At 39.4% G+C, this 19,924-nt stretch overlaps 1 protein-coding gene across 8 annotated transcripts in view; it reads left to right on the top strand.

The window, feature by feature from the left end:
- The window catches only part of mrtfba (myocardin related transcription factor Ba), a 230,841-nt gene that overhangs the window by 102,398 nt on the left and 108,519 nt on the right, over positions 1 to 19,924 (top strand). For all 8 annotated transcript variants that reach the window (XM_072560112.1, XM_072560114.1, XM_072560117.1 and 5 more), the window contains one exon: positions 5,477 to 5,688. In XM_072560112.1, the coding sequence (XP_072416213.1) occupies positions 5,499 to 5,688 (190 nt within the window). In that variant the 5' untranslated portion in view covers positions 5,477 to 5,498. The remainder of the gene's footprint in view (positions 1 to 5,476; positions 5,689 to 19,924) is intronic.

The raw sequence follows: 19,924 nt of genomic DNA, 5'->3' as shown, positions 1-19,924 counted from the left end.
CTTATAACAGTTGTTATTTCTGGTTTTGGACCAGCATGGCAAGAAATCGAGATCAGAATTAACTATGTGGGCGGTGCGGTGGCTCAGTGGTTAGCACTGATGCCTCACAGTGCCAGGGATCTATACTTCATTCCAGCCTTGGGTGATGGTTTGTGTGGAATTTGTTCATTCTCCCCATGTTTGGGTGGGTTTCCTCTGGGTGCTCCAGTTTCTTCCCACAGTTTAGAGATGTGTAGGTTAGATGAATTGGCCATGCTAAATTGCCCATTGTACCCAGGGCTGTGCATGGGAAATGCAGAGTTAGAGGGACAGGGTGGGTCTGGGTGGGGTACACTCAGATTGCTCGGTGTGGACTCGATGGGCCGAATGGCCTGCTTCCATACGTAGAGATTCTCACGTTTTTAATCAGCAGTCTCTGCTTTTATGTCTCACTGATTTATAATGATTGAATCACATTGCTTACAGTCAGCATATTAACACCAATGTCAGTTGATCTGTGAACCCATTGTGTAGATTTCACTCTTGAGCAAATCAAACCATTGCTTTTTGGGAATACTGCCATCCTGCTGTTCTTTATGTGCTTTACCTGGAATAGGGTTGCTTCTTAAAGTGAGACGGTCAGAAATTATCCTAAGCGCAATACAGAACTTATACATACATATTTTCTGGTTGCTAATTTACTGCCAGCGTGCTTATGTAGAGACTTGGGTCGTTTTTGTTCAGATTAATTGAATATTGGATATGGTGAAACTGCTGGGCTGATTCGCTGATTATCCTACACATAGTCTCTCATATTTCTTTTCATGAAAAGCTTTTGTTAGATTTTTTTTGTCCGTACAAGTAAGTAGTCTGTGTCTCTGGATTGATTTAATCTATACCTGTCTATTTATGTTGACTGGATAACTTTGCAACCATTAAAGTACCTTTGAACTGTAGTCCTAAAGTAGGATCATATGGCAGCCCAGTCCCATAGTAACCATGTGATAAATGAACAACAGCTGCTTTCTAGAGTGGTGTTTGAATGATAAACATTGACGATACGCGGGAGAGTTCCCTACTCTTCTTGAAAAAATGTCTCGCAATCCTTTAAGTGTAAGGAGGGCAGGTTTGAATTCCTATCTGAAGGGCAGTAGCTCTGACAGCACAACAATTCTTTCAGTACAGCACCTAAGTGTCGATTTAGATTTGGTTTTCGAGTCTCAGGATTGGGGTTTGGAATTAACTTCTGATTGTTCCCACAGCCAGAATTAACAGACAAATTAGTCACATTATTGTGGAGCAACTGCACAAACCTTTCAATGCCAAAATCATTGATTCCCTACAGTGCGGAAACAGGCTATTTGGCCCATCGTGTCTCGCTCAGACCCCCACACTCCCCTAGTCAAATAATCCTAAGATTCCCATCCACCAAGCCCCTCATCCCTAGACAGTGGGCAATTTAGCATGACCAGGAGAAGAGACTGGAGCATCCGGAGGAAACCCACAAGACATGGGGAGAGCATGCAAGTTCCACACACACAGTCAACTGAGAGTGGAATTCAACATGGATTTACTAAGGGGAGGTCATGCCTGACAAACCTGTTGGTATTCTTTGAAGAGGTGACAAGCAGATTAGACCAGGGAAACCCAGTGGATGTGGTCTATCTAGACTTCCAAAAGGCCTTTGATAAGGTGCCACACGGGAAGCTGCTGAGCAAGGTGAGGGCCCATGGTGTTCGAGGTGAGCTATTGGTATGGATTGAGGATTGGCTGTCTGACAGAAGGCAGAGAGTTGGGATAAAAGGTTCTTTTTCAGAATGGCAGCCGGTGACGAGCGGTGTCCCACAGGGTTCAGTGTTGGGGCCACAGCTGTTTGCATCATATATTAATGATCTGGATGAAGGGACTGGGGGCATTCTAGCGAAGTTTGCCGATGATACGAAGATAGGTGGACAGGCAGGTAGTACTGAGGAAATGGGGAGGCTGCAGAAGGATCTAGACAGTTTGGGAGAGTGGTCCAGGAAATGGCTGATGGAATTCAACGTGAACAAATGCGAGGTCATGCACTTTGGCAAAAAGAACAAAAGCACAGACTACTTTCTAAACGGTGAGAAAATTCGTAAAGCCAAAGTACAAAGGGATCTGGGAGTGCTAGTCGAGGATTCTGTAAAGGTCAACATGCAGGTTGAGTCTGTGATTAAGAAAGCGAATGCGATGTTGTCACTTATCTCAAGAGGGTTGGAATATAAAAACACCATTGTGCTACTGAGACTTTATAAAGCTCTGGTTAGGCCCCATTTGGAGTACTGTGTCCAGTTTTGGTCCCCACACCTCAGGAAGGACATACTGGCACTGGAACGTGTCCAGCGGAGATTCACACGGATGATCCCTGGAATGGTAGGTCTAACATATGAGGAATGGCTGAGGACCTTGGGATTGTATTCATTGGAGTTTAGAAGATTAAGGGGAGACTTAATAGAGACGTACAAGATAATACATGGCTTGGAAAGGGTGGATGCTAGGAAATTGTTTCCGTTAGGTGAGGAGACTAGGACCCGTGGACACAGCCTTAGAATTAGAGGGGGTAAATTCAGAACAGAAATGCGGAGACATTTCTTCAGCCAGAGAGTGGTGGGCCTGTGGAATTCATTGCCGCAGAGTGCAGTGGAGGCTGGGACGCTAAATGTCTTCAAGGCAGAGATTGATAGATTCTTGTTGTCTCGGGGAATTAAGGGCTACAGGGAGAATGCGGGTAAGTGGAGTTGAAGTGCCCAGCAGCCATGATTGAATGGCGGAGTGGACTCGATGGGCCGAATGGCCTTACTTCCACTCTGTCTTATGGTCTTATGTTTTATGGTCTTAAACCCAGGTCCCTGGTGCTGTGAGGCAGCAGTGCTAACCACTGAGCCACCATGCTACCTAAAATAATGATGACCTATTCAGTTTTTTTTAAAAAGTCTTAATATAAAATTATAATAAATTATAGAGAAAGTTAATATAATTAGACGGTACTATTCGCTTTTTTTAAAAAATCTGAGACTTTCTGCTTTTACTGTGTGCTTTTTATAGAGAGCTAATCAGATTGGGTAGAAATTTTAGGCGTCTGAGCAACGTGGTCTATGATATGTGGCAGAATCAGATATAAAGTTGGGCAAGTTCCATCTTAATATTGGGAACAACTTGTGCATTTTTGTTTTTCATGAGCAGTGTGGCAAGTTGCCTATTAAGATGGTATATTGCTTGTTAAATGTCTTGTTGATGGTGCATTATCTATTAATATGCAGCTTCCAAACAAGTTGGGAAAACTCGGCATGGAAACAAAAGCACACACCTCTGCTTACTGTGACAAAATCAGAGCCTAGAGCATGATCCACAGGCACCAACCAGACCCAGTTTTTCAGCATAAATATTGTTATCTGACATCCTGCAATCCCTCACAATACACTGACGTGTTCTCTAAAGGCACAGATTTGCCTTACAGGGCACACTGGCAACTGACATCGAAGTGTGCTCTGTGCAGCCTTTCAATTGCAGACACTGGCTTATGGATTTGACCAGGTTTCAGCGACTCACATGCTCTCTTGGTGCTTGCTCACTTTGGACCTCCCTGCATCTTTGAGTATCTCTGCCTTTCTGTACCAATTAATGCAGTTACGCAACCAGTTCCCACTGAGGTGTCTGTGCCTGAATTGGTGCACAGCAACTTTTTTAAAGATGGCACAAATGCTGGGTGTGCAGGTTTGAGATCCACAAATTTGTAACCAAGGTTAGAGCTGAATTTGATCTCACAGTCATGAATGTATAGAGAGTATAGCAAGAGACTACATATTCAGTCTTAGAGTGTACTGGTATTAAGGATTATTGTGGAGGAGGCTTGGTCACCTGTCCTTACTAATTACAGTCTGCGCGTCAGGCAGTTGAGGAGTGAAGAGTGGGGAGCAGAATCCTAGTTCAAGGATGTATATTGAGTTGTGGATTGATCTGGGAATAGTGTGTTTTAAGATGCGGCAGAAATTGAACATGATGAATGCCAGAGGGATGAGGTAGGTTTTAATGAAGAGCTGATTTATTAAGGTAAGATGAGAGAACTTGCCAAGCCTTGCAACAAACAACCCTTCAAAAGGTTCAACACAGCTTGGACTTAGCCAAAAAATGTAAGATTCGTTCCAATAGACATAAATGTGCTTGCTGTACCGGTGATGGGGACTGTAGTCGCGTAAATCAGTTCATATAGGCTTTTATTAGCTGAACTGTTTGGGACAAATGGTAACTTAGCTTGAATTCTGTTCATTGCAGTATTGCATGTGCCAGTGTTTCAAACTGTTGTACCCAGTGAGATGAGCATAAATATAATGTGTTTGGGGCAGCATGGTAGCTCAGTGGTTAGCACTGCTGCCTCACAGTACCAGGGGACCTTGGCCGACTGTCTGTGTGGAGTTTGCACATTCTCCCTGTGTCTGCGTGGATTTCCCCTGGGTACTCCGGTTTCCCCTCACAATCCAAAGATGTGTAGTTTAGGTGACTTGACCATGCTAAATTGCCCGTAGTGTTCAGGGTTGTGTAGGTTTGGTGCATTAGTCAAGGGTAAATATAGAGTGGGGGATTGAGTCTAGGTGGGGTACTCCTCAGAGGGTTGGTGTGGACTTGTTGGGCCGCGGGGCCTGTTTCCACACTGTAGGGATTCTAATTCTAATTCTGAAGTAAGGATCTCATGAATAGTTCTAAACTCTGTGCTTTTTTTTTATCCATTCCTCCCCCAACGATTTCTCTCTCTTCCCTCCACCCCTTCCACCACCACTGCCATTGCCTGACTTTTAAGAGTTTCATTAATATTCCACTTTACATGGAATAATAAACTTAAATGAGATGCCAACTAGTTTCAACTTGATTTATGAAAGCCAGTTTAATTATAAAATTGATTTCTTGGTAAATTGGCATTGAGCCTATGTTTTTGTATTCATTGTATGAGACAGCACATTTTGTCATATATTGTGATTTCTACATGCTGATCGAGCTGGGTCAATCCAAATGTGAGCTGCTGGTTATTTAGCCAGTTCCTGAATTTTTCCCATTCATTCATTGATCATGTTTGTGTATCCTGAGGATTTGACGGGTGTTACAGAAATGCAAGTTCTTTCAACCTACCTTTCTTCCCATATATTTACTTACTGCATTTCCAGTGTCAATGTTAAATTATTATGGAGTCTAGTTTGGGCCGCAAAGGATAAAAACTGAGACTTGTGTCAATAGCACAGATTGTTCTTTTGTGAGAAAATAATCATTAGATGGAAAAGAATAGACTTCTTAAAAAATCAAACTTAAGTGATAGTATTCATAAAAGTATATAAAAAGAGACCAAGTCTAAGGATTTATCTATATGATAAACAAGAATTTTGACATAACATAAAAGCTTTAAACTTTGTCCGGCTGATTGTTTCTTTAAAATTGACAATATTTAGTCTGAGAAATAACATGCCAATTTCTGTTACCCTCTCAGCATTATCTGTGCGCAAGTCAATATGGAACAGCAGGCAGCTCCTACCATCTTATTGAATGTGATGGATCATATACAAGTTTCTGAATTGGAAGATTCAATGTTGCAGAGCCTAATCACCCCAAGCCCTCGAAGTGAAATGGTTGCCCATGAATTCCAAGAGCTGACGCTACAGACAAATCCACACCTTCCACCTTTGAACGAGAGGAAGAATGGTGAGTATTGTACTTGAACTATCTATCTGCAGCTGTCTTTGTTTGGAAGAGGGAAGACGATGCTTCGTTAAGATTGTCAAGTGAAGTTTACAAATGGTGAAAGTTGAGTGATTATTACAGTGGTCAGTATAGCAGGCAGACTCTTATCTGTTGATGTTGTATAGTTAATAACTGAATTGAAATTTTAGCCAGAGTCATTTTAGTTTGTATGAACTCCACCTCTCTATAATCCCACTGGTCACTTTGCGTTTAAGTTTGGTGTAAACAAGGACCGTATTGGACATGGTAAAGAAAAAGCATTTCACTAGTTAATTTCCTTCCACTGTAATTTTTCTGCTGAACTCTGTCCAGTTCTAGATGCATTGATAATTTTGCAGAAGAGGTATTTGAATCATTCCTAGTATTTGCATATTTGTGCTTTGGAGAATATTTGACGTTTTCAAGTTTTGAATTTTGTTTAGGTCTGTTTAGTTTGGCGAGGTTATAACTAATACGGTATTTTTAAAAAAACCCTCTTGTTCTTTTTATATTCGATTTTGTCAAATTCTAATGACATCTGGGAACAATAACTTGATTATGGTTGGTGATTATTTCTGCTGCCAAATTGATAATTCAATTGTATAGTGTGGTGCCTTGTGCAAAACAGTCAAAAGATTGCATGACTTCATTAAAACAATATATAAAATTACAGCATCCTGATTCCAAGTTAAAAGAAGATACAGACCTTGATGAACCTTACATTTGCAATGATACATGTCATTGAGTGTAAAGTGCAAAATTGGTCAAATTGAACTGGCCAGAAGCCATAACCTCTTGAAATAAGCGATGTTTCTTTAATATGGGTTCAGATGCCCCTCCAATGTTCTGTCACAAAGATAATCGAAGTATATTTTCATCTGAGTAGTCACAGATGTTACGTTATGCAGAGTTGGAGTTGTTTCCTTTAAGTAACTGTTTTTATGCAGGACTCCCACTCCATCTGATTATAGTTTTGTGGATTTTTGGCCACTATGTTGCAGATTTGAACACTAGGTATTTAACTTCATTAATCCTTGGCAACTACCAGTGCATTTTGTCTTTCTTTTCCTCAAATTATTGGACAGAGAGAGGTCTTATGATTGAATGCATTAAATAAAATTAAACCGAGAGCATGGGATTAAGTAGCTGTAAAGTCTGTAATACATTATGGACTGGGGGCAACATTAAGCGATTGTCCATGCTTTTGACACTCACGTGGTTTTACTTTTCATTGAGATGAGCAGAAAAGTCTGGCATCTATGTAGAAAATTGAGAATGCTTCCATGAAGGTGAATTTCAGCCTCATGGGTTTGTTAAAGATAGATTTACATTTTTGTTGAAAATATTCTGATAAATCATTATTGTCAATTTGAAGGAGTACAGAAATTTTAGAGAGCAAATAGTGGGTATTCAATCCAAATATTGTGTACCTGGTGAAGTGAGGCTATGGGTTTTTCCTTTGTTGGAGCACTTTAGTAATAGGTAAAAAGTGGTGGAAGTGTGCATTCAAATATATCTTTGAAGTAGTGAAATACCAAGAGCCTTTATTGCCCACTCTGGTCAGGAAATGGACTAGCTTTAAATAGACGAGGATTATCATCTTGGTATTGTACTTTCCTGCATGATTGTCCAAATACAAAGGATCCACGGGAAATGTGAAGGTAATGATTTATCTCATTTGAATCAAGAAATTGTAATGTAAATTGCTATTTAAATTGGGGATATTGTTCGAAAATCAAATCTATTTTACATATTAATATATGATGCACCATTTATTTGCATGATATTTTAAAGTGGTTAAGATTGAGTCTTTGCTTTGCATTAAATGCAATTGAATTGGTTACTTCATTCCATCATCTACAGTTTATATACTTAAAAGAAAACTTGTCACAGTAACATTTATACTGCAACAGAGAGGCTCCGTTTTTCCACTGAAATGTTGAAATTGGATAGTATAGGTGGCTCTTTATCTGAGGAGCTGATGATTTGATTTTTTATGATATAAAAATTTACTACTTAAATAGATACTTCTGCTTTTAATTCAAAATACTGCTCAGAGTTCATTTATATAAGCTAAAGATTGTTCTTATGCACAATATTATAAAAAGCATTGAGATGGCATTATTACATAAAGAATAGCCAGATTTTCTACGGTGATAATACAAACCTATTTTTTCCCCAAAGGAAGCAATCTTTTTGGCCATAATATGTTACCCTGTAAAATATTTTCCATAAATAAATCATTATTATCTACCAAGGATAAGTGTACCACTCCATTGCACCTTCAATAATATAAATTATCAGTTCTATTGTAGTGATTTAGGACATGGCTCATTAAATTAATCTGGGGTTTGAATCCCCAACCAGTTATAACAGAGTAAAATTAGGTTTAGGAAGTTTTTGTTGTTTATATAATCAATATTTATATACTCCACTACAATGTTTGAATAGAAGTTGACTTTCCAAGGATCAGGGAGTCCAAAACCAGAGAACACAGGTTTAATGTAAGTGGTGAAAGATTTAGAAAGGACCTGAAGTGTAACGTTTTCATGCAGAGGGTGATGCATATATGGAATGAGCTGCCTGAGGAAGTTGTGGAGGCTGGTAAAATTACAACATTTAAAAGGCATCTGGATAGGTACATGAGTAGGAAGGGTTTAGAGGCATGTGGGCCATTGCTGGCAAGTAGGACTAGGTCAGATTGGGGTGTCTGTTCAGCACAGATGATTTAGACCAATGGGTCTGTTAAGACTCCAAATTGAGATTTGGCTTGCCATGTCGACTTATCATCTGTAGTACACTATTCCACAAAGTCATAAGTGTCCCACAATTTGTCCTATATCGTGGAAAAGAAAAACATCATTTGTGCAGTTAATCGTCTGTGGCTGGCAGATGAGCCAAATCAAGTTAAAGTAAATGGCTTGCACAAACTTAATGAGAACTGAAAATTTCCTGGGCTGGGAAAACTATAAAAAGTAATAAAACAATTCAGTGAAATAAAAAAATGCAAATGAAAATATGAAATGAATTTAATATGAAATCAAAGCTAAACATAAATGTCTTAAAGTAAGGATTGTGCCCTGGATATCCTTGTGGCTTCCTTTCACTCACCTGAGCATCCAAGAATTGATCGCGCTCCACTCATCAATATCCCTTTGTAATTTTATGCTACCATCTACACTATCTTCAATACCTAACTTACTATCATCAGCAAATTTGGATATATGGCTTTCTATGCTATTATCCACATCATGAATAAATAATGTGAATAACTGAGGCCCTAACACAGATTCTTGTAGGGTACCACTGGTCACATCCTACTAATTGAGTACCTACCCATTATTCCCACTTTCTGCCACAGCCATTCAACCAGATTCCCATCCATATCAATAATTTTCCTTCATATCTGTGGGTTTCTACCTTAGTTAACAGTCTCTTATGTGAAATTTTATCAATTGTCTTCTGGAAATCCATGTAATTGATGTCCATAGACATTCTCCTGTCATCTTTGTGAACTCTTCAAAAAAAGAATCGGCCGAGTTTGTCAGGTATGACCTACCTGTCATGAATCCATACTGGCTGTCCTTGACTAATTGAACATTTTCAAGGTGGTTCTTAATTGCAGACTCCAACAATTCGCCCACCATATATGTTAGGCTAACTGATCTGTAATTTCCTGGTTTTCCCCTCTCTCTCTCTCAAAAAGCAGACTGGTATATGCATATTTTAGTCTGTGCATGGTTCTGCTATCAACGCAGATGGTGGCCCAGCACCTGTAAGGGCAGGTTGAGTATTATTCAAAAAGAAATTGGCCTTTGTATTTTCATCTAGATACTATTATTGATTTTACAAGTTTATATAACTCCTTAATGCAGTTTACTAGTTGATGTTGATTTGAGTTTGCAAATATATTAACTCATAATACTTATAACAAAACTCTTAAAAATTAAGAGTTTGTCTACTGATTTATAAAATGTGGTACATGTTATGCCCCACAGTGTGCTCCTTCTCTTGCTCCCTCTCCCTCTCCTACCCCCATCTACCTAAACTATTTTTTCCATTATGCACACTCAATATATCTAGAAGTTTATATAATCGAATGAGGTTTTGGTTATGTTAGCTCACTGTACTTGAATTCTCTTCTTCAGTTCCCACTAAATAGTATTCCCTGATGGGCAGGCAAATTTGCCGATAGGCCTCCATCAGTGTAAATCCAATGGTATGACGTACACAAAATTATTTTATTCCCCCTGGTTTTTTTCAGAAGTCCTTTAACTTGAGATTGTCAGCTGGCATTAGTAACTTATTCAGAATAATTGGGAGAAAGTGATGCCTGAAGGGTATAGATATGTTGTGCCATGGTATTTCCATGTGGTTGTAGCTAATTATTATTTGTGATGTGATATCACAAGCTCATCAGTGTACTACTTTCTGGCTTAGTGACACTGAGACTACTGCCAATGTAGGAGACGCCTTATATTGCAAGATTTAGACCAGCTGAATTTTGTTCATTATATGTGGCAACCATTCAGTTTGGTTTCAGACTATTTCAATGCAGGCCTGTCATAGTGTACCATTCCAAATTATAAGTCACTTATTCAAATGATCTGACAACTTAATTATTAACAATCAATTTCTAGTCTCCTGTATTATGTTGTTTAATTCATATTACTACACCATTGATTTGTTTTAAATACAAAAACAGCTGTGATTATGAGGAGTAGACTGTAGTTGTAAGTAAAATTTTGGCATTTTGCTGATGTTGATAATTCTACTGGATTACCTCGTCTGTGGGGGAAAAACATATTTCAAATTGAGTTCTAAAAATTAATTGCAATTCCCTTGAAAATGAGTAATGTATTAGATTAACTGCAAAAACTTTTTTCCCACAGTTTTCAAGTCTGTTAGAATGTGACATGTACTAAAATGGTGATATATTATAGAAAAGAGATATTGATAGATTGAGTGAGTGGGCAAAAAATTTGGCAGATGGATTACAATGTCATACAATCCATTGTAGTAAAAATAATGGAAAAGTTAAATGTTATTTAAATAGATACTTCTGAATGTTGCTCTACAGGGGGATCCAGATGTCCTCCTACACGAAACAAAAAATGTTAGCATGCAGATACAAAGTAATTAGAACAACAAACTGAATTTTGACCATTATTGCATGGGAAATAGAGTATTAAAGACATCTTACCACTGGACAAGGCATTAGTGAAACCAGTCTAAGTCTCCTTATTTAAAAAGGGAGATACTTGCATTAAGGACAGTTCAGAGAAAGTTCACTGGACTAATTCCTTGGGATGAAGTGGTTATTTTAAGAAGGATTACTTAACAGATGTGATCTATACTCATTGGAGTTTAGAAGAATGAGGCATGATTAAATTGAATCTTAAAAGATTCTGAGGAGGCTAGACAAGGTTGATGATGTGAAAGTATTTTCCATTGTGAGACATATTTTCACGTAGAGGGGAGCCTCACCTAATGTATAGATTGGGAAGTTTTTTTTCTGAGTTTGACTCTTTGGGATACTGTGTGCCTGAGAGTTGTGGAGGCTAGTCATTCAAAATAGTCATTGCTGAATTATCCAGATTTTTGAACTATCAACAAAACGAAATTGAGGGAGGCTCAGATCAACCATGATCTTACTGAATGGCTTACTTCTACTATTTCCTGGGTTCTTTGAATGTTATCTAAGTGTTCTAAATAATTTAAGTTCTGTTGAAAGTAACAAAATAATTCTTATTCCCATTATTTCACAACTACAGGATAGTTTCTGTCCTATTAAGCACGAATTTAATTCATAAGTCACTTCAAAACATGCTCTACATGGCCAACTGTGACTGAACTTGTTGCAAAACTTAATGATTTTAAAAAATAACAGGCCGCTCATTGATATTAATTGGCTGTATTTTACAGGTTTGAGAATTATTTCTGTATATTAGAATATTTTACTTTGGACACTGCAGTCTGCTTATTTGCAGTGAAGGCAGAAACTGGCAATAGATTGACTGAATCCCCATGGGAAACTGTCAGAAGGGATAAATAACACTGTTAAGAATTCAATTATAATGGAGACCAAATGGGTTATATTGGCAGTAACTCTTTTTATCAGATTATTTATTGAATTGGCGTTGACTCATTTTTGATTGATTTTCCCATGGAAATAGATGGCAATACTGTTTTTCCTATATTGTTCAGATGCAATTAAATAATTTCCTTGCAATAACCTGACAGAAATATTACGAACAAAAAACAGAAATTGCTGGAAAAGCTCAGTGTGACTGGCCGCATCTGTGGAGAGAAATCAGACATAACATTTCGGGTCATGTGACACTTTCTTTGTTCCGAGGAAGAGTCACTCAACCTGAAACATTGACTCTGATTTCTGTCCAGAGATGCTGCCGGATCTGATGAGCTTTTCGAGCAATTTGTGTTTTTTTCTGATTTACAACATCTGCAGTTCTTGCAGTTTTTACAAAGATTATTTAGCAAAAAACAGATTTACTGCGTCTTGGATAATAAACCTCTTAAATGATTGTGATTCCAATTTCAAATGTTTAAATCTTATCCAATAGCCAGGCTTTTTAAGTCTCAACCAGGTCCAGTGGTACTTCGGTATATTTCAAACTCAAAACCTTTGTATATTCATTTTGTAACCAACCAGGTTTTGCATGATGTAGCTTTTATAGATAGGGGAAGCACCATACTGGCAAATGGAAATCTAATTTACTGAACTTGGTAATTATTATGAATTTGAAAATTTTGGGCAAAGCTCAACTGCATCCCTCATTGGACACATCTTGTCTATACAAAATATGGAACTCAGCAAGATTGGCTTGCTTTAGCTCACTCCTTAAAGTAAGATTATTCTGGCAGCAGAGTTTTATCGACTGCATTTAACGTTACGGGGTTCCTAAAATTGCAAACGTGCCAGGAATCTGTTTGTGGCAAAAAAAATCCTGGAGATTGGAAACTAGCAAATGTCACCTTTACTATTTAGGAAAGAAGCAAGAGGGGGGTGGGAAAAGAAGCAGGGAACTTAGAGACTTGTCAGCCTTGCATCAGTAATAAGGAAATTACAAGTTTCTGTCATAAGTGGACACTTGAATTAAAAGAAAATCTGATTGTGTACAGTCAGCCTGGATTTGTGAATGGAAAGTCATCTTTGAAAAAGTTATTGGAGTTCTTTGAGGATGTTTCTAATAAAATTAATAAAGGAATGTCAATGGATGTAGTGCAATTGACTTTCAGAAGGCTTTTGATAAGGTCCTCACATAGTTGGTTAATAAAATGATAGCATATGGCATATGAAGTAATGTACTGGCATGGATTAAGGATTAACGGACAGAAAATGGGTCATTCTTGAATTGGTAGATTGTGTCTAGTGGGATACTGCAAGGATCAGTACATGAGCCCCAGCTGTTGTTAATATATGTCAATGATTTGGACCAAGCTGTGTGACATTGTGACTTAGTGGGTCAAAGCGCCTGTCTAGTAAACTCAAAATCCTGAGTTTGAATCACAGCAAAAGTGATGTTGTCCCTACCCTTGAGCCAGGACACCTCAGTTCAAGTCCCACTTGCTCCAAAGATATGTAATAATAATGTTCATTGATAATAATATAGTGCATTAATAATGATATAGTTTAGAGGAAGGATCACTGGACCCGAAACGTTAACTCTGATTTCTCTCCCCCGATGTTACTGAGCTTTTCCAGCAATTTCTATTTTTGTTTCTGATTTACAGATACTGCAGTTCTTTCAGTTTTTATGGGTCATAACATCTGTGATCAGGTTGATGAGAAAATATTTGTAAATCTAACCAATTGTAGTGTTTCCAAAATGGCAGATGATACAAAGCAAAGCAGGTCTGTGCATTCTGAGAAAGATATAAAATATTTTCAGGGTTTGGACAGGTTTAGTAATTGGTAAAGAACATGGTAGATACAGTATAACACGGAACAGTGTGAGGTTATCCACATTGGTAGAAAGAATGGTTGTGCAGAATATTTCATAGATAGTGAAAGGTTGGAGAAAGTAGATGACCAAAATGGACTTGGATGACTTGGTCAATAAGTAATTGAGGGCTAGCGTATAGGTCCAGCAAGCTATTAGGAAGGCTAGTGGAACATTAGCTTTTATTTCAAAATCATATACGTACAGGCATAGTGAAGATTTGGAGGAGCCAGTGTTGGACAGGGGTGGACAAAGTTTAAAAAAAAATCACACAGCACCTGTTGGACTATAACCAGGCATAGTGAAGTCTTTCTTCAGTTTTATAGAGAAGTTTGGTTAGAATGCCTTTGTGTGCAGTTCTAGAGTCATAGAGATGTACAGCATGAAAACAGATCCTTCGGTCTAACTCGTCCATGCCGACCAGATATCCCAACCCAATCTAGTCCCACCTGCCAGCACCTGGCCCATATCCCTCCAAACCCTTCCTATTCATCTACCCATCCAAATGCCTCTTAAATGTTGCAATTGTACCAGCCTCCATCACATCCTCTGACAGTTCATTCCATACACGTACCACCCTCTGCATGAAAAGGTCTTTTAGGTCTCTTTTTATATCTTTCCCCTCTCCCCCTCAACTTATGCCCTCTAGTTCTGGACTCCCTGACCCCAGAGAAAAACTTTGTCTATTTATCCTATCCATGCCCCTCATAATTTTGTAAACTCCGATTAGGTCACCCCTCAGCCTCTGACACTCCAGGGAAAACAGCCCCAGCCCGTTCAGCTTCTCCCCATAGTTCAAATCCTCCAACCCTGGCAACATCCTTGTAAATCTTTTCTGAACCCTTTCAAGTTTCACAACATCTTTCCGATAGGAAGGAGACCAGAATTGCATGCAATATTCCAACAGTGGCCGAACCAATGTCCTGAACAACCGCAGCATGACCTCCCAACTCCTATACTCAATACTCTGACCAATAAAGGAAGGCATACCAAATGCCGCCTTCACTATCCTATCTACCTGTGACTCCACTTTCAAGGAGCTATGAACCTGCACTCCAAGGTCTCTTTGTTCAGCAACACTCCCTAGGGCCTTACCATTAAGTGTATAAGTCCTGCTAAGATTTGCTTTCCCAAAATGCAGCACCTCTCATTTAACTGAATTAAACTCCATCTGCCATTTTTCAGCCCATTGGCCCATCTGGTCCAGATCCTGTTGTAATCTGAGGTAACCTTCTTCGTTGTCCACTACACCTCCAATTTTGGTGTCATCTGCAAACTTACTAACTGTACCTCTTATGCTCTCATCCAAATCATATATGTAAATGACAAAATGTAGAGGGCCCAGCACCGATCATTGTGGCACTGCACTGGTCACAGGCGTCCAGTCTGAAAAACAACCCTCCACCATCATCCTCTGTCTTCTACCTTTGAGCCAGTTCTGTATCCAAATGGCTAGTTCTCCCTGTATTCCACGAGATCTAACATTGCTGATCAGTTTCTCATGAGAAACCTTGTCGAAAGCCTTACTGAAGTCCATATAGATCACATTTACTGCTCTGCCCTCATCAATCATCTTTGTTACTTCTTCAAAAAACTCAATCAAGTTTGTGAGACATGATTTCCCACGCACAAAGCCATGTTGACTATCCTGAATCAGTTAGGAGAAAGTGAGGACTGCAGATGCTGGAGATCTGAGCTTAAAAATGTGTTGCTGGAAAAGCGCAGCAGGTCAGGAAGGGTTTATGCCCGAAATGTCGATTCTCCTTCTCCTTTGATGCTGCCTGACCTGCTGCGCTTTTCCAGCAACACATTTTTAAGCTCTTATCCCGAATCAGTCCTTGCCTTTACAAATACATGTACATCCTGTCTCTCAGGATTCCCTCTAACAACTTGTCCACCACCAAGTTCAGGCTCACCAGTCTATAGTTCCTTTTCTTGTCTTTACCGCCCTTCTTAAACAATGGCACCATGTTTGCAACCTCCAGTCTTCCGGCACCTCACCTGTGACTATCGATGATACAAATATCTCTGCAAGAGGCCCAGCAATTACTTCTTTAGCTTCCCAAAGAGATCTCGGGTTCACCTGATCAGGTCCTGGGGATTTATCCACTTAACCGTTTCAAGACATCCAGCACTTCCTCCTCTGTAATCTGGACATTTTGCAAGATGTCACCATCTATTTCCCTACTGTCTATATCTTCCATATCCTTTTCCACAGTAAATACTGATGCAAAATATTCATTTAGTATCTTCCCCCCCCAATTTTCTGTGGCTCCACGCAAAGGCAGCCTTGCTGATCTTTAAGGGGCCCTATTCTCTCCCTTGTTACCCTTTTGTCCTAAATATATTTGTAAAATCCCTTTGGATTATCCTTAATTCTATTTGCCAAAGCTATCTCATGTCCCCGCTTTGCTCTCCTGATTTCCCTCTTAAGTATACTCTTACTTTCTTTATATTCTTCTCTTCTAAGGATTCACTTGATCTATCCTGTCTGTACCTGATATATGCTTCCTTCTTTTTCTTAATCAAACCCTCAATTTCTTTAGTCATCCAGCATTCCCTTTACCTACCAGCCTTCCCGTTCTCTCTGACAGGAATATACTTTCTCTGGATTCTTGTTATCTCATTTCTGAAGGCTTCCCGTTTTCCAGTCGTTCCTTTACCTGAGAACATCTGCCTCCAATCAGCTTTTGAAAGTTCTTGCCTAATACTGTCAAAATTGGCCTTTCTCCAATTTAGGACTTCAACTCTTAGATCTGGTCTATCCTTTTCCATCACTCTTTTAAAACAAATAGAATTATGGTCGCTGGCTCCAAAGTGCTCCCCCACTGACACCTCAGTCACCTGCCCTGCCTTATTTCCCAAGAGTAGGTCAAGTTTTGCACCTTCTCTAGTAGGTACATCCACATACCTTAATCAGAAAATTGTCTTGTATACACTTGAGAAATTCCTCTCCACCTAAACCTTTAACACTATGGCAGTCCCAAGCGATGCTTGGAAAGTTAAAATCCCCTACCATAACTACCCTATTATTCTTACAGATAGCTGAGATCTCCTTACAAGTTTGTTTCTCAATTTCCCTCTGACTATTGGGTCTGTAATACAATCCCAATAAGGTGATCATCCCTTTCTTATTTCTCAGTTCCACCCAAATAACTTCCTTGGATGTATTTCTGGGAATATCCTCCCTCAGCACAGCTGTAATGCTATCCCTTATCAAAAATGCCACTCTCCCTCCTCTCTTGCCTCCCTTTCTATCCTTCCTGTTATATTTGTATCCTGGAACATTTAAGCTGCCAGTCCTGCCCATCCCTGAGCCATGTTTCTGTAATTGCTATGATATCCCAGTCCCATGTTCCTAACCATGCCCTGAGTTCATCTGCCTTCCCTGTTAGGCTCCTTGCATTGAAATAAATGCAGTTTAATTTATTAGTTCTACCTTGTCCCTGCCTGCCCTGACTGTTGACTCACTTCTGTTCTCAACTGTATCCATCTCAGATTGATCTCCTTCTCACTATCTCCCTGGGTCCCACCCCCCTACCTTTACTATTTAAATCCTCCCAAGCAGTTCTAGCAAATTTCCCTGCCAGTATATTAGTCCCCTTCCAATTTAGGTGCAATCCGTCCTCCTTGTACAGGTCACTTCTATCCCAAAAGAGATTCTAATGATCCAAAAATGTGAATCCATCTCCCATGAACCAGCTCCTCAGCCATGCATTCATCTGCTCTATCCTCCTATTCTAGTCTCCTCCTCTCAGGAGAGATATTATTGCCCTAGAGGGAGTGCAATGAAGGTTCAACTGTTTTGTTTCCAGAATGGCAAGACTGTGCTACGAAGAGATTGGGCAAACTGGGCCAAATACTCGAGAGTGTCAAAGAATGAAAGTTGATCTCATTGAATCCTAAGGGACAGACAGGGTAGATACAGGTAAGATGATTCCCTTGCTTGGGAGTCTAGGCCCAAGGGATCAATTTAAAAATAATGGGCATGTCATTTGGCACAGAGATAAAAAAGGAAAAATGTTTTTTTACTCATAGGGGATGGTGAATTCTTGGAATGTTTTGCCCTGGAGAGTTGTGGGAAGTTCAGTCTTTTGATTGGCAGTACATTTAAAATTTAAAGCTTTTGAGGATGGTGTTAAAGGTATTGGAATGTTCAATCAGCCTTGTTTGTATAAGATAAGAACTAACTGTAAGTAATCTAATCTAATCTAATTGTGTTGGAAATGATATGTTAACATAGGTAATGAATTGGCTAACTGATAAGAGGCCCCACCTCAGGATGATAGCCTGCAACTAAGAGAGTGCCATAGGATCAGTTCTTGGGCCACAATTATCTACGATATATAATAATGACTGGATGAGGCAAGTGAATGTGTGATTGCCAAGTTTATGGATGATACAATAGGCAGGAAGGCAGGTGGTAAGGATGACTGAGTCTGCAGAGGGATATGGACAGGTTCAGCAAGTGGACAAAAACTTGGCAGATTTAGGGTGGCACGGTGGCACAGTGGCTCAATGGTTAACACTGGATTAGTGGTGCTGGAAGAGCACAGCAGTTCAGGCAGCATCCAAGGAGCAGCGAAATGGACGTTTCGGGCAAAAGCCCTTCATCAGGAATAAAGGCAGTGAGCCTGAAGCGTGGAGAGATAAGCTAGAGGAGGGCTTTTGCCCAAAACATCGATTTCGCTGCTTCTTGGATGCTGCCTGAACTGCTGTGCTCTTCCAGCACCACTATTCCAGTATTTGCTTTCCAGCATCTGCAGTTATTGTTTTTACCTCAGTGGTTAACACTGCCTCACAGTGCAAGGGGCCCAGGTTTGATTCCAGCCTTGGTTGATTGTGTGTCTCTGCATGGGATTCCTCCAGATGCTCCAGTTTCCTCCCACAGTCCAAAGATGTGCAGGTCAGGTGGATCATGAGGCTGATCCCTGATATGATTGACTATCCTATGATAAGCTCAGTAGGTTAGGCCTGTGCTTTTTGTAGTTTAGAAGATTGAAATACAATCATACTGAAACGTAAGATTCTTATTGGTAGATGTGGAAAGGTATTTTACACTGAGAGAGATGCTAGGACTAGAAAACATAAATGTGAGACCCCTTACTCTGATATTGAGACAGAAATGGTCACTGAGTATATTCTAGGCTGAGATGGACAGATTTATAATCAGGAATGGAATCAAGGCTTATGAAGAAAAGGCAGAATTGAGTATCAGCCGTGATCTCATTGAATGGTATTGCAAAATAGCTTATTTCTGCTTCCACAGTTATGGTCTTACGATAATGAATGGTGAGGCAGGTTCAGTTGCCAGAATTTTCTTGTTCTGGTCTTAATATTATTCTGTGTGTCCATTTAGAATCATTTTTATGTTTATTATTCCATAGGCTGTGGATGTCACTCTGGATTTCGATAAGAAAGGAGCATTTTGACATTATGAGAAGGGTTTGATAATAAAGCTTGCTGTGACCTTTCTTTCCTGCAGTGAAAAGTACATCCTGGTCTTGTAAAATCGGAGGCTGAAAATTTAGGCTTACTCTGTGAACCAACCAATTTCTTATTTATTCCATAATAAAGCTCAAGATAATGCAAATTATTTTCTAGTCTTAATTGTTTTTAACTAAAGTGTAAACTTTACTGAGTAGTGTACTGTCAGCTTAAATTGTACCTGAATATCAGTAGATGTGTGCTTGGTACTGAAAAGAGATTGAGTGATTATAATTTCAAGGAAAATATTTTGTTTTTATGTTGTCCAGGTTTCAGACTTGCAAACAGCTGAGTGTTCAGGCAGGTGATTGCTGATATCTCTACAGTTTCTGTCAGTAGCAATAAATGAGAAGTCATTTGGGAACACTAAGCATCAACTCAAAGTGCCATGCCTGACAGTTGTCTCTTTATGCCTTTCACTTTTCTCAGACCACAACTGACAAACTGGTGAAAATCTACACCTGCTCACAGTGGGAGGTTTGCATCTGGTTATTAGCCAAGGCTGGTATTTCATATCCTCATAGTGCATGATACCAAACGCATTTTCATTAGAAATGTATCTGAATCTAATTTTCAGCTTGGCAAATGATCCCTGCTAATGAAATATAATTTGACTCTTTAATTATTTATATGATTAAAGGGCTAATTTTACATTTGATTTTCTTCTGATTGATCTTTGCGTACTAATTTAAATCTCACTTGAAACACATTCCAGAAGACTTGTCTAACTGAAGAGAATAAACATAAGCCACCAGTCAGTTGGGCAT

The sequence above is a fragment of the Chiloscyllium punctatum genome, chromosome 40 (genome assembly GCF_047496795.1).
Source record: "Chiloscyllium punctatum isolate Juve2018m chromosome 40, sChiPun1.3, whole genome shotgun sequence".
NCBI classification, from domain to species: domain Eukaryota; kingdom Metazoa; phylum Chordata; class Chondrichthyes; order Orectolobiformes; family Hemiscylliidae; genus Chiloscyllium; species Chiloscyllium punctatum.
The sequence above is the reverse complement of the archived record's forward strand: the minus strand, read 5'-3'. Positions and strand labels throughout refer to the sequence as shown.